Source organism: Lonchura striata, chromosome 3 (assembly GCF_050655825.1).
Source record: "Lonchura striata isolate lonStrDom1 chromosome 3, ASM5065582v1, whole genome shotgun sequence".
Taxonomy (NCBI): Eukaryota; Metazoa; Chordata; class Aves; order Passeriformes; family Estrildidae; genus Lonchura; species Lonchura striata.
Genome location: NC_140705.1, coordinates 20,342,504 through 20,357,548, shown reverse-complemented (window position 1 = coordinate 20,357,548; position 15,045 = coordinate 20,342,504). Strand labels below are relative to the sequence as shown.

The window sequence follows — 15,045 nt, the reverse complement described above, 5'->3', positions numbered from 1 at the left end:
GAACCTCCATGGGCTGCAGGGGCACAGCTGCTTCACCATGGTCTTCACCACAGACTGCAGGGAAATCTGCTCTGGCATTTGGAGCACTTCCTTCTCCACTGACCTTGGTGTCTGCAGAGTTATTTGACTCACATATTCTCACTCTGCTCTTCTCTAGTTGCATATATGGATAACTAAGTTATGCCAGAGGCATTGCTGCCATCACTGATGACTCAGCCTTGGCCAGCAGCAGGGCCATCTTGGAGCTGGCTGACATTGGCTCTGCTGGACATTGGAGAAGCTTCTAGCAACTCTTAATTGAAGTCACGCCTGTAGCCCCTGTGACCAAAATCTTGGCATGCAAATTCAATACTTTCTTCAAATAGTAGAAAACTGGATTTCTGCAATCTGGGATGTTTAAATGTATGGGGATTTTGTTAGATCATGAATGAGGGAATTACAGTTAATTAGATAGCAATTATTATATACATGAATATGGACTTCAGCAGCAGTGCACTTAGAGGCAAGATAGGTTTTTGCTTCTGGCCAAATCTTCCTTGGCCATTGCTAGAGGGTCTAGAAGTGAGTGTGTGGGAGGAGCAATCAGTTTAGGGTCAGAGATTACTTTAAAACCTGGGCTTTGTGTACAGGGATGATATCTGAGAAAAGTGCAAAAGCTGTCTTGAAGAGCAAGAGGGACTTATTTTCTGTGACATGTGAGGCTTTTGAAGAATTAGGTAGTAATAAAATTATAATATAGCAAGGGAACGGAACCAAGGCAGGCTGTTAAAGAGATTAGAGATTACTTGCCAAGGTCACTGTTGCCTTGCATGCTTTTCCTATAAAGTTGATGTCCAAAACTGAGATAGCAGTAAGATATCCCAATGGAGAATGCTTAAGGAGAAGAAAAGAGATGAGTCAGAAACATATGCCTGGTGTTTTTAAAGTACAGCACTGTTATGAATGCATATCATCAGTATAAACACTATCATCTTTCATTCTAAATTACATACATTCTTCTTGTGTTCTTGGTCAAGTCTACCAACTGGTGCTGAGGGACTCTGGGGAGCTCTCCCATTTTGTGTCGCCCAGTCTGCCCATACTGATTTTTGCTCTGGGCATTCTTTTTACCTAATCTGTATTGCCATATTATCTGCCTTAATAAAGTAAATGAGATGTAAAGTATGTAGCATGAAGGAGAATACAGTCTTTACTGAAAGCAGAAGGGAAAAAAGCATGTCTTTTTAATGCATTCAGAAAAGTTGACTTTGACATTGTAGTACTGAAAGACATTGTAAGAATAAAAGTAAGGTTAGAGCCACTCAGGTATCCCAGAATTTGAAGGGTGTCATATTTCACTGTATGCAGTTCTAAAATGTTTATTACAGATCTTCTTATTTACACCTCTCATGTCTCTTTTGAATCCACAGAAGAGGAATATCAAGGGCAAACTAAGAGAAAGCGCATTCGAAGGAAGAAACAAAAGAGCAGTTCACAAATCTCTAGTAATTTCCATGGAGAACAAACAGATTTGGGAATTCAAGAGACTGTTCAAGATAATTTACAGCTGCAGCAAACAAATGGTCCCAAAATAAGCAAAAACAAGAAGAGGAAAATGAAAAAGAAGCGACAGAAAGAAAAAAAGAGAGCAGCTGGCTTAGTAACAACAACTACCAGTGTGGATTTTACTTATCAGCCTGACAAAAACAGCAAAGAAGAAGCAGCAGGCTTAAAAGACATAGATGAGAAGACAGACAGCATTCTGGACTTCCTGCAGGCAACACAACAAATTTATTTTACTGACAGTATGTACCACTCTTTCTCCTTTCTTTTTTTGAATATTAGCACACAGGAGAAAATGGATATGTATTTATTACTGCTGTAAAATGGAACAAATCTATTAAAGTGTCTCTCTTGAAGAGAGGCATGTGAGAATAAGTAAGGCATGTACCTAATATTTGTCCCACTTTCTGGTCTGTACATGAATGTGCAAGAATTCACATCAATAGAAAAACCTTTAGAGTTCCTTGCTCTTCTCTTAAACATTCCAGTGCACTTGGGACAAGTGGTTAAAATTCTTTTTCCCCTCTGCAAGCAAACATCCAGAAGGATTACTGGCTTACAGAGAACTTCAAATAAGGGCAATTGCCATCCTAAACAACTTTCATGCTTAGTATCTCTGAACCAATCTACTTTTCTGAATGCTCTGTGCCCCAAGAGATTTATTTGAATTCTATAAGGAAATCTAGACAGACATGTACAGGAACAGGGAAGATACTATTGACGCTAGGAAAGCATATTGGCATAAAATGCTTGTGAATAAGTTGAATGGGAACTGATGCTTAATGCACATTCTCTAGTACTTTTAAAAGAATTACATAGATTTATCCCTAATGGCCTACCCAATGTGATTTATCCCTAATGGCCTAGTGGTCACTGTGGAGCTGAATGGAGAATATTAAATAGCTTACCTACCTGTCTTAGTCCATCTTGAGGCAGAGCTGTCAGATTCTAGTACCATAAAATTCATCTTTTGGTTACAGAATTGCTGTAAAAACCTTCTTAAGATGACATCAGGGATTTCATGTTAACTTTTTCAAGATTTATACATAGAATTTTCTTCGCTTAATGTTAAATTTTCCTGCTGCATCAGGTCTTCATACTAAGCCTAGCATCTATCCTACTTTCTGGCTAAGGTATTTCCATCACCAAAATTAAGAATTTTACTATTTCCCCATATGGCTAAGTAAATGCAAGCTAAGCTACTTTCAATTGCTGTAGTGGAGCTCCACAGTGACTGAGTAAGATTGCAAATTCTGCAAGTTCTACTATTAATACATGACCAGAACAGAAACCTGATGAATTTTCCACAGCTGTGTTGCATGTTGGTTTTTAAGAAAGTGTTGTTGAACTTCCAGCTTTCCTGCAAGTCAAGTTTAGGTTTTGACAGGCTTTGACAGACTGACTGGCTCTAGTTTCAAAACAGCAGATTGAAGTGTTGAGCCAGTGAGGGCCTTGGAATCCACAGAGGGGAATTCTTAGTTGAAAGGAATTTCATCTACAAATGAGATATGACATCTATAAATCAGAGTGTGACTAACTTTCTTGTTAGGCAAATCCCAGTTTGTATATAGATCTGACATTATGCTGTTTGCCGTTTTTCGTTGAATGACTTTAACACTCCCTATTCTTTTTAGATAAAATTTGAAGCCATTGCTTTTAGCTGCATTTTCAAACGGTCACATTGCATTATACTTCTAGTACATATGTTAAAAATCTGAATGGGGAAAATTCTGTACTTCTCAGGTGTCTTGCTGTTAAAAAAAAAAAACAATTAAAGGGACAGACAACACGTTACTGGAATGAAAGAGCGAATTTATGGTTTAGTAATGTAAAAACAATTGTATTTGGTTTGGCTGAGCTGGAGCTCATTTGTGTACAGCAGCCCTCACAGTACTTTGGAAAGGTGTTGATAACCCCAGCAGAGTTTTGGCTGCTGCTGGGCAGTGCTGGCATCCTATCAGCACTGTCTCTCCAACATTCCCCACCATCAAGGGGCTGGGAATGGACAAGACCCTGGGAGGGACACAGCCAGGCCAGCTGACCCAAAGTAGCCAAAGGGATATTCCATACCCATCAATACAGATGACATCAGCTCAGATATAAAAGCTAAGGGAATGAGGAAGAGCAGGGGCATTTGTTCTTTTACAATGTTTGCCTTCCAGAGCAGCCACTACATGGGCTAAAGCCGTGCTTCCCAGGAAGTGGCTGAACATCACTTGCTGATGAAAAACAGAGAATAAACTTGTCTTCCTCTTTAATTATGTGTGTGCAAACATCTGCTAGTTTAGGCTGAGTTTTTTGTGGCTTTGGGTTTCTTCAGCAAACTGCCTTACCTCAACCAATGAGCAGTTTTTCATCTCATTTTCTCTGCCCTGTCCCACTGGGAAGGGGAGTTGATGGAGCATCTTGATGGGCACCTGGCATCCCGCCAAGGTCAACCCATTACAGCAATGTATGTCCTTCTCTGCTGTCTTGCATGCTGTAATACTTGCTTTTTAAATAAAAACATAAAGGTGCAATACCAGAGTAGTTGTTTGCCTCCAGAAGTGCTTTGCAGTAGTTCCATAGAGTTGTTCCTTTCTTCAAATATCTGTGCAGTTCATAATATATAGTGTGTAGGAAGCAAAAACATAGTGCTTTGGCCACAGTACAGTTTCTTTTTCACACCTTCTTTCTCTGCTAACTTTGAATATTTGATTCTTCTTGCATTCCTATGATTATGAATCCTATTGTCCTTTTTACTAACTGATTTTTGTAGTTTTCGCTTTACCGTTGTTTGAATATTTAACAAAAAATATTTAACAAGCTACTCTTTAGTACCTGATATTTGGTTGTAATTTGTACTAAAAAGGAAGATGCTGTCTTAGGAAAAAAATTATAATTAGGAAAATTCTCTGAGTTCACTGAATATTTTTAACATAGTTTTCTAACTGTTTTTGCAGAAAAATCAGAATGCAGAGATGCTGCTGTAAATTCAGCAACTACCCAAGAGCTCTTAAAACATCTTGAATTTCGCACCATCTCTTCCTCAGACGTGACTCATCTGCATCGGCTGAAATCCCTTGTATTGCTACAGGATATTGAGAGATTGAAGGATGCTTTGAAACAATTCCAAGAACAATCTATGATGTCCCCTGGTAGGTACTATCACTCATGTTCATACACTCGTATTTTTGTATGAATTAAAATTCACACTGCTTTATTTTTTTAATTAGAAAGCTGTAAATAATGATGTAATAGCAAATATATGCTTATACAAGATATGAAAACATAATTCCCACCAAAATTACAGTGATATCCCTATTTCCCATTTGTTTACAATCAATATAGAAGCTTTTCACACTTTGCAGCAACTACAGATAACAAGATGATTCAAGGGTTTAAACCAATATTTTTAAAATCTGAAATGTTTTAAGATTTAATGATAATTAAAGCATATTTTTAATACATTCCCATGGTAGACTTTTTAAATTGCAGGAATTAACTTGTTTATCTTGGAGATTTCACTCCTCCAGCTAAGGATTAATTTTACATGCATAAAAATCAATAAAACCCATTATTTCATTTCTTCCTGGCTTCTTTAATACAGAGACTTTGCAAGCTAAACTTTGATTTACTGTTTTGGTTTTGTTTAAATATAAGCATCTGGTTTAAGTTTCTAAAAAACACTGCTGATAATGCAAACATTTAAAATTACTCTTTATAACAAATATTATTCTGAAGTCATTCATAAAAAGAAAAATTACTGTATTAATAAATTTTTACATGCCTAAGGCACAGGATTCTTCTGTTCCCTTTTATAAACTCTATAATTTTAGTAGAATCTCTTCTTGTACAGTTAATAGTTCTTCAAGTGAATGTGGGATCAGCATGTAGTCCACATGAGGTATAATGATTCATTTTTCATGTAGTCTTCATTTAAGCAGTCATTGCTACTAGTCATTAGAATTTGTGTTGCAGCATCAGACAAAAATCTACAAGATGTGCTGAATTTTCTTGCCTCCCAAAGAATTTAGTCAGAGTTGAGAGCAGTTGCAGCATGAGAGAATCTCAACCATTTTAAATCGTACTCTTAAGTCTTTTGAAGAGTAACAGCAGAGGTGATAGCAGTGTGGTAACAGTGTAATTAAGATCATAGCCATCAGAGGTCTAGTAAAGGCATTCAGAGTAGGGACATCTGCTTGTGACTTCATTAAATCATTTGCAGCATGATCGTGGCTAAAGATCCTCATCTACACTGGAGCTACTGGCTGCTGTGTGTTGGACAGAGACAGGAGAGAATGCCTGCCTGTGGAGTTCAGATCTGATCAATTTTGAAAAGGATGCTCTTGGAGAAGTACATATGTATTCTTTTAAGGGTAGATGTGCAGTATGACAACCCTTAGGGTTCTGATACATGGAATGAAATCCTTGTGTGCATTTCAAGCCTACAATCTCTGATCTTAATTATAATCACATTGTTTCATTGACGTTATACGTGTGTGCAAACCATGTAGAACTCAGCAGGAATCGTGAAAATGGTATTGCTCTTTATTGAATGGACTAATTCATATTTTCTTGATTAAATCCAAGTGGAATTGAAGTGACAACATTCGGGATGCTCTTTACAGGCCTTTTCTAACTTTTGTAGAATACAGTTGGAGTTCTGTTGGGTTTTGCAGCCTTGAGAAAAGTTGCTCTGTTTACTTTTGTATAGTGGAAATGTCAAAATGAAGAGAGAAAACAGAAGCAAATTAAAACCCCTAATTTTTCAATGTATATATTTATCACTTGAAAAAGCAAAAGACAATTTTCTGAGTGATTTTTAAAATTCAATAATGTTTCTGCTGCTACAGCCTAGTAGTTGATTTTTTTCCCTAGTAACTGCTGTCACTCTGGGCTCAATTCTAATTTCATTCTAAGTTCACAGTGGTCTAACCATAGTAGTTAATTTTATATTCATAAGGTACAACAACATAAGAAAGTGGAAAAATACATTCTTATAAATTATTAAAGGATAATTAAGCACCTGCTAGTCATTAAGTTTCCTCAGCAGACTTTAAAAAATACATTCTCTTTGTAATTCTGGAAATTCAGTGAATGAAAATACAATGTTCTGAAATTTTACTTTGAATTAGACCTTTAATTATACCCTTTTTTTTTGGCTCAAAATTAGGTCATCTTGTCCAGTGTGGGCTTTTTACATTTTAGTTTTCACTCCTGATGAGCAGGTGATAAAAGTTAAGAGTTATTACAAAGAGCTTTGTAATATAATACATTTCTATAATAAGAACTTGAATTTTTTAATACACTCTTTGTTGTATTAACAAATAATAAGTTAAAAATGCACAGTACATAACATTTTTTATTATTTTGTCTTATTATCTTGTCTTTCTCTCTTTATTTATACGGGGATGCAAAGTACTAGAAGGAAAGGTTATTCCATATTAACATGATAAAAAAACCTTTGATTTTGGGAAGGTGTATTATTTTTGCAAAATAAACATTTTATTTTATTAATTTAGTTCAAGAAGCGGTATGTAAATCCTTTTTCCCATGGTTATGATTCTACTTAAGATGCCGTCATCAAGGAGGTAAAGATGGGTGCTGTGTTTTGTTCAGTTTTATCTTTAATTCCAGGAAGGAACTAAAGATAAGGAATGAAACAAAAAAAAATAGAGAAGTGATGCATCTCTTCATATAAGTGCACATTCTCCACTAGTAAAAGTTAGAAATTATCCACACCATTATGTCTTTTATTTCCTCATATAGGGATGTTATGGTTTTATCCAACTTTCCACTGGGATTACAAAGTCCCACATGGCAAGCCTATGCCTACTGATGATAAGAGTGCTTTAGGATAAAGCCATGGGCTGTTCCCGGTCTGCAGATTGCAAATTCAAAACCGCTAGTTCAATACCAAGATTTGCTATTTCCTTTGCATCTCTTAGCTGTTACTCAGATTGAAAATTACAGTGCACCCAAAAGAGAAAAGAAACAAGTCATAAATTTCTGTTTTATCTTAAGCTCTTAGATCCCAATTTTTGCAGACATATTAAATAAAGTCCTATCAAGGTTGGTGGAAGGGTGTGATAAATTTTGCAGGAAAATTAAATACTAAGGAGATTCAGACACAAAAATTATCAACATTAGCTATTATCTTTTAAACCTTCATTTAAATGAGAAAAAATACTTAAACAAGAAAATCTCTATACTTCAGAGGTACTGGTTGTTCTGTTTAGTTATCATCCTCCATCAACTTACCTTGTACTTCGTGCTCAAATACTCCATCAAATAGTCTTTGATCTTGTACATGAATGATCAGACAAAGTTGAGGTTGGTCAAGAGTGTTCATGTGAACATCATTATTTGGAGTGTCATTGTTCTCAGTCTGTAAAAGAGAACAAAATGCCCTATTGCTTTCCATTTATTTGGCAGTCTTCAACAAAACATACTTACTTCTACCTAAAATCTTCTGTACATGCAGGGAAGACAATGTTTAGAAGTCACATAGACATGGATTTCTCATGACGGCGGCTTTGCTGTTAGAAAGTCTGTGGCCATTAGCAAAAGGAAGCCAGACCTTCATGATCCTCCGCAGTGCAGTGAGCAAAGGAGAAGAGATGTGACTGGAAGTAATGCTCCCTTTGCTGGCTGGAAACTAGCTTTGGAAATGAGAACTACTTAGTTCCCATTTCACATCAATTTTTAAAGCATAGGTGATCACCTAATTAAAAAAAAAAAGTCATTATCTCCTAATTTATGAACTCATTTATGAACTGCTCATCAACTTCATTCTGTTATCTATTAACATTTTCCCTTTGTTGGTTGGTTTCAAATCTCAAACATACTCTTCCCTTGTTGCCTAGGAAATTATCACTCATGGCAGAGCTAGAAGCTTCTTTTAACTGTCTTTTTTTGGAGAATTGTCATTTATATAAGTCTTCATTGCAGTGGGAGGTACATTTTGCAGACTAGAATTAATATAGTTACTGTGTGCTAACAATGCAGAGGCTGGATATACGGAGGCCTTAAAATGATGAAATTTACACTTCTTTTTTTTTAATTAATGAGCATTCAAAGAAAAGGAAATTTAAAAACTGTATTAGCATAATGTTATAGAATCATCTTAAATGTGATTATTATGTGATAAGTACTGCAAAAAATCCTATCATTAAAAATCAATAAAGTCACATAGGTAATCTCTGAATTCAAAGACAGAAGGCTTTTGAGGCTTTAATGCAGCTATCTGTACAATATGACTCATTCTCAACTGGGGCTTCTAGGTACTACTGTTAAGTTAAATAATGATCTGTGAAACTCCTCTCCAGACAGAAAGAAGGCTTGCCCAGATGATCATGTAATTTCAATCTCATTTTTTCTGAATTATTGAATCATAACAAATGGGAAATTTCAAAGTGTACGAGCAAAATTGTGTCTCATACAAATGACTGACGTCCTAAAATAAAGTGCACCTGCTTACATAGAAATTTATAGGTATTAGTCTTCAAGGTCCAGTATGTGCATTGGTTTTACTGAAATGTTGATATTGAATAGAAAGAGATGTTCACAGAAGTGTTTTTATTAGTGTTCAGAAATGTCATGGAGGTATTTCAGGAGGAATGTGTTTTCTTTGTTTCAGATCATGCCAAGGTAGCTACATCTCTGTTTCACTACTGGATTACAGATATACTTCCTGTGAAGAACAGGAAATAAAGCCTTACCTATGTGTCCATATACACAGGATTAAAATTTAATATACAGACTCTTAACCAAGTAGCATTGCTTCAGGAAGAGCAGTGCCAATACACATTTGCACCTTCAGGTAAATGGACAAAAACTCCAGAAGACAATAAAGGTATAACTACAGTGTGATTTTTGGTCAAGAGTATGGCCTGAGTCTTCAGTTGTATTAATATGTACATTTCACTTTAGGATAAGGGACTTGACTGGAATGATAAAGTTCTCTGTCTGGTATTTTGTTTAAGAAGTATAGTATTACATTTTTTATTTGTAAGTTTATCATTCCTTTCTGGAAGTTATATTTCATTACTTTTTTTGTATATCTGCTTGCCTGAAAAACAGAACTATATTTTTTTATATTTAAACCTAAGCAACATTATGTCTGAGGAATGTATTTTTGCTGAATAAACTGCTAAATTGTGGACATAGATATGTTTCTATATGTGGGTCATGTGAGTCACATAAGTCCTGTTTGGAATTGTGCAGAAACTTGGATGGCATTTTCAGAACTACTCCATGGCTCAGCCTGTTACAATCCAATGGGTTTCACTGACTTCAGAGTTATGGTACTGGGTGCTCTCTCCCTGATTACTGTGTAATCTGTCTACTGCTGTGTAATATTTCTGCAATTGAATTTATCCAAGTGTATACTACAGTAACGGTTGTAAAATGTTTTGGAATAATGAAGAAACAAGTGTGAGAGGCTCTTCTCTCTGCTGTATCATTCATCTGACAGGTGATACAGAGCAAACCATGTCTTATATCTAGGTGTGTTAGCTTTGTCATCAGTAAGATAGGGGCAACATATTTAATGCCTCCGACATGTGCTTGGACATACACTACTGATGAGACTGTACAAACATTGCATGGGTTTTTTGCTTCGTTTTTTCTCTTTCATTATATTGCCTGATACATCACGTTGCAAGGTATTGGTTTAGTGATACTCAAAATTTGTAACAAAAGTAAAATCATAACTCTTTCTAATTAATTGCAGAAATTAGAAGGGGTTTGGTAATACACCAAATGATTGCAGGTGCAGAAAAACCATTCTTATGGCTAAGGGAGCTCTGTGCAGCTCTGAAGAACTTGGGTTTGGTTTGTATCTGGTGGCAAAGTTATATAAACCAGACTTTGCAGAGGAGAAACTAGTAGTGTATTCCCTGTTAATGTTCCTGAATTGCTAACACATAGGCATTGAACTGTAGTTATGACTTTTCACTGATGTCCTGTGTGTCTCAGATTCCCATCTGGAGAAAGAAGAAAACATCATTTGAATGTGAAGCACCTAGATACTCTTTCTTAACTGACTCATGGGAAATTAATCACTTCATCCTCATTTTGAGGTTTGAATGTTGCACAGTAAATGAGGCCTAGGAACTGCAAAAAAGGATACACAGAACTCATTAGGTAAACATCATCTGTCCTAAACACTGAATATGAAAAAATGAATGAGGGCATATATTCAAAGAGAGACTTTTGAAACACAACTACAAAAGAGATCAAATTAGGACCACAAAAATAACTGTAGTGTCTGCATTTCCTAATACTTGAGTGACTGTGCTAGGGAGGTTATAGGGCTGCTGCCTGGAGTAGATCCCAAGACTTGGCGATTCCTTCTCTTTGTCCCTCTGTATTCCAGGTTAGTGTATCTGGAGATGTGGATGTCAGTGTAGGTGACTCCAGTTTCCACATTTCCAGGTTCAGACAGTAGCAGTGCTTAAGCACATAGCTCAGGGACACACACACATGACACTCACATGGCTGACTAGACATCCTTGATCCCTTGGATAGCAGGACAGCCAGTGTCCTGTCCCTGCCTGGGTCCTGGGCCCTCGTGCCTGCTCTGTGGCTCTCCTGCACACCAGCTAGTCCAGCCTGGAACACACTACCACACGTTCACACACCCATCTCACAGACAATCGTGCACTCATGTCACAGCCTTCTTTATTGCTTTCATTTCTCTTATTTATTATTTCTCTTTCAGTGTTTGTCTATTTCTCATAATCACAGGATGGTTTGAGTTGGACATAAAGGTCATCAAGTCCCAGCCCCCCTGCCATGATCAGGGACACTTTTCCACTAGACCACATTGCTCAATATATTAAAGTGATTTTTAAAATTCTACTGAATTTTGAATAATTGCGTATAGATGAGCAGATTTCGATATCTTTGCCAAACAGAAATATTTTCACAGAATCACAGAATGGGTAAGATTGGAAGGGATCCCCACAGGATCATCTGGTGCAGCCTCACTGCTAAAGCAGGGTATAATTTTATACTATTCCAGTGAGTAAAAGTTCACAGGTCAGAAAGGTACTTTGCTTGAACCAGGCAATAATGGATAAAAGATTACTTTTGCTCTCTCTTTTTTTCCCTTTGCTTTCACCACTGTAAGAGCCTTATATTCTGTGCAGAAATCAGCTGGCCCCAGCTAAGCAAGCTCAGGAGCATTTCTGAGTGCAGTCAGTCAGTGATATCTGACCTGTAATAGGAACTGAATCTTACACTTACCAAACCTGCCACAGTTGTACTAGCAGGGATTATGAAGAGGTTCAAGTATGCTAAGAGTTTAGAAAATTGGACCAAATTCAAGAAGATAAATCATAGATTGTCATTGTACATAAATGCAATTGCATGTGTATTTATTTCTGAACCAAATGTGCCACACAGTGATGTGCTGAATTGCAACATGCATGAAGACACTTAAAAGCACTGCACAAAAGAACAGAGCAGAAAGATTCTAGTTTAAAAGCAAAAGAAATGGACATTACTCATAATTTAAATTCAGCAGTGTACTAAAAATGGCAGCAGGTCCATATTTGACATTCTATTTGCAGTCAAAAAGATTTCATACATCACAGTTTTAATACCTAGTCACTCTTCTGCACTGTTTCTCTAAAGAAATGGTGCTTAATCTCCTTACACTTTCTCAAGTGTATTTAAGCAGTGGGATCACAATGTGGCTGAGATACAAAAACTGAAAAATTTAAATGAATATCCACCAGTGAACACTGTTTTTCATTTCACTATACATGGCTCCTTCAACATAGCAATGAAACATTTATCCCTTTAGATTTTCATGCTGAACTTATAAATGGGAAAGGAGATGGCCTTGAATTTTTGCTTCTTCAGCATCATTCAATTTAATGAATATGCTGCATCATGTGGAATTACTGAAACATAGAAGATTTTTGTAAGTGGATTTTGCATCAGAATACTTCTGGCTAAACTGTACGTACACTATTTTTAGCATATTTCAAACTTCTGTGAAGGCAGAACTTCAAAATTTTGGGTTCAAAACCTACATGGACTCCAAAAGTAGGAAGAATTAAAGGATCAAATGGAAAGTAATCTGCATGTGTCTTCAGAGGTTAACTTTCTAGTTTACATTATTGAACAGTGGATGGTAAGTAAGGAGCAGCAGCACAATGGGAGAGAAATCTGCTCTGAGAGGCAGTGGTCCCCTGCCAGCCTGTACAAGGAAGACCACAGGGGCTGAAGGCATTTGAGACATCTGTATTAGTGGATAAGCTGGTCAGTGCACTTGTGTATGCAAGGGTATGAGTTCAAAGCCATTATCTCTATATATAGGTACATGTTTTATTCTTAAAATTGCCTGTAAGACCTTAATTTTTTTCTCCTTTTGTGGATATATAATATGGGAATCAATCTCTAATGTTACAGATTTTTACTGCTTTGTAACTGCTGCATTATTTTAGGTAGTGCTTTACAATCACGTAGAGTTATAAATTCCTTAGTGTGTTTTCCATGACAGCTGGCTTTTCTCTCCTGCACCAGTGTAGGGAGTTACTACTTAATAGGCTGAATGTCTGAAATTACATTGTCGGGGGGAGGGGGAAACTTCAAAAAAACTCAAAAACAAGGAAGGAGAAAGTGATGAATGGCAGCATAGAGGCAGAAGATTTTTAAGTTGTCTTTCACCAAAGAAAACTTATTTCACCTACTAAAAATACCATGTATATCATAAAACCAGTCCACAGACATTGAGTGGAAAGAGGTGTGTGTTTTGCATGTACAGGATGCTACACATTGGGCATAATAATAGAAAGTGGTAGTGCAAAAGATGGCAATCTGTAGGACTGGGAAAATGTATTATATTTAATATTTAGGGAAACCTCAGGTTTTAGCTATGCAAGTTTTGTAGTTAATTGCATCAGCCCCGGATTGCTCCTAAGGAAGGCTGTATTGCACGTGTTTATGCAATTAAGCTTCACTCTTTACTGCTTTATCCTCTGCATTGCATCTGAGTAAATTTTGTTGTTTTAAACTGTTTGATGTATGCAGGCCTAAAGGGAGGGGGGGACATGTATTTTAGAAAAGCAGAAATTGAGATGCTGTATTTGTTTACTGTCTCTAAGAATCTAGGAAAAAATCTATATATTCTAGTGTTATTTGAAACTACATATGCACCATAGTCAGTGAAGGTCAAATATATAGCTTTAATAAGCCTATTCTCTAAGTTGACTTCTTAACTTTGTATAATTAATAGTCTGTAGTCATTTTAATGAACTCCATACTCTAATAAAGTATATAAGCAAGCTGTAGTTCTCTTTTACATTATTACTGAAAGGCTATGTCCTGTTTTAGGATACATAATGGGCAAAAAAGAAGTGTAATCTAAGATTGAAGAGGAATATCTCAGCCACATTGTGATACCACACAAAAACAGAAGGAACTTTTCTTTTGCATCAACTCTAGGCTGCTATAGGTTGCATCAAATAGGGGCTGCTTTTCTTCACTTTCAAGATCTTTGCCAGTTCTCTCTATCCCTCATTCAGTGCACAGATGATTCCTCTATCCCTACCAACCTCTGGTATTAATTTCGATCACCCATTTGCCATACTTCAGATTTACACATTTGTGCTTTTTCCCCACAGTGCTTACCACAACTGTACAGCACAATCTTTCCATTGTTTTACTTTCCTTCTTTAAAGCTCTCTTTTGCTGTGATCCTGCCCAAAACCTTGGCCAAAACCCCAAGCCTGGTCAGTCTGATGCTAGGACAACTGCCTGTTGTGCTGACTAATGTTGCCTTACTGTCTGTATACTCCCACATCAATGTCCCTGTTTTCTCTGCTGTTTTCTCCTTTCCTGAATCAGTAGCAGTTTGATGCAGGCTTTGCCCTGCTGCACAGCAGCACCATTGCAGCCAGTTCTATCACCTCTGAGTGTGCTCAGGAAATGTAATAGACTTGTCTACAATGGGGAACATGTTTGAATCTGTGGGCAAGGCTGCTGATAGTTTAAAGTGGCCTCATAATTTTATATTGCACACATGATCAGTCTGGTAAAACGGGGACCTGGTTCTCCCCAGCAGGTGCTTTGGAGACAATGTTCTTCTGCGTCTTGCTAAAGAGATCTTGGAGGCATGCAGTCATTCCTCCTGTGCCGCGCTCCCGCCCCGGTTCCCTTTGTCTCAGCTCCGGCTAGCTCTTGTGGGGCGAGGGCGGGCGATGGAGGCACCCTCCGCCGCTCCCAGCTGGGGTTTGGAGAGTGCCTTTGTGGGTCCCGAGCAGCGCTAGCACGCCTCGCGGTGGTAAATGAAGAGCGGATCCTGCTGGGGGCTAAGTCCGAGTTTATTGTAGCCCAACGGGGCCAAATATCCTAGAACGGTGCCAGCCAACAGGAACAAGCACAAGGTGCTTGCACTGGCTTATAAACTGTAAGGGAGGGGTATCCAACGACCAATGGGGATAGGGATAGGGGGTGGCTCCGGGATGGGGGGATATGGTGGGGTCCAATGGGGGAAGGATATGGGGG

The 15,045-nt window shown here is 37.5% G+C and overlaps 1 protein-coding gene across 6 annotated transcripts in view; it reads left to right on the top strand.

The window, feature by feature from the left end:
* Positions 1-15,045, top strand: part of ERICH1 (glutamate rich 1) — a 103,829-nt gene that overhangs the window by 56,763 nt on the left and 32,021 nt on the right. For 3 of the 6 annotated variants that reach the window (XR_014953596.1, XM_077782393.2, XM_085574574.1), the window contains 2 exons: positions 1,410-1,784; positions 4,485-4,679. Coding sequence is in view for 5 of the 6 variants with exons in the window: in XM_077782393.2 (XP_077638519.1) it covers positions 1,410-1,784; positions 4,485-4,679 (570 nt within the window). In the remaining variant the exon portion in view is untranslated. Of the gene's footprint in view, positions 1-1,409; positions 1,785-4,484; positions 4,680-5,019; positions 5,325-5,749; positions 8,609-9,163; positions 9,693-15,045 lie in introns of those variants that run through there. The other 3 variants (XM_021551273.4, XM_077782395.2, XM_085574576.1) reach the window with 3 other exon arrangements.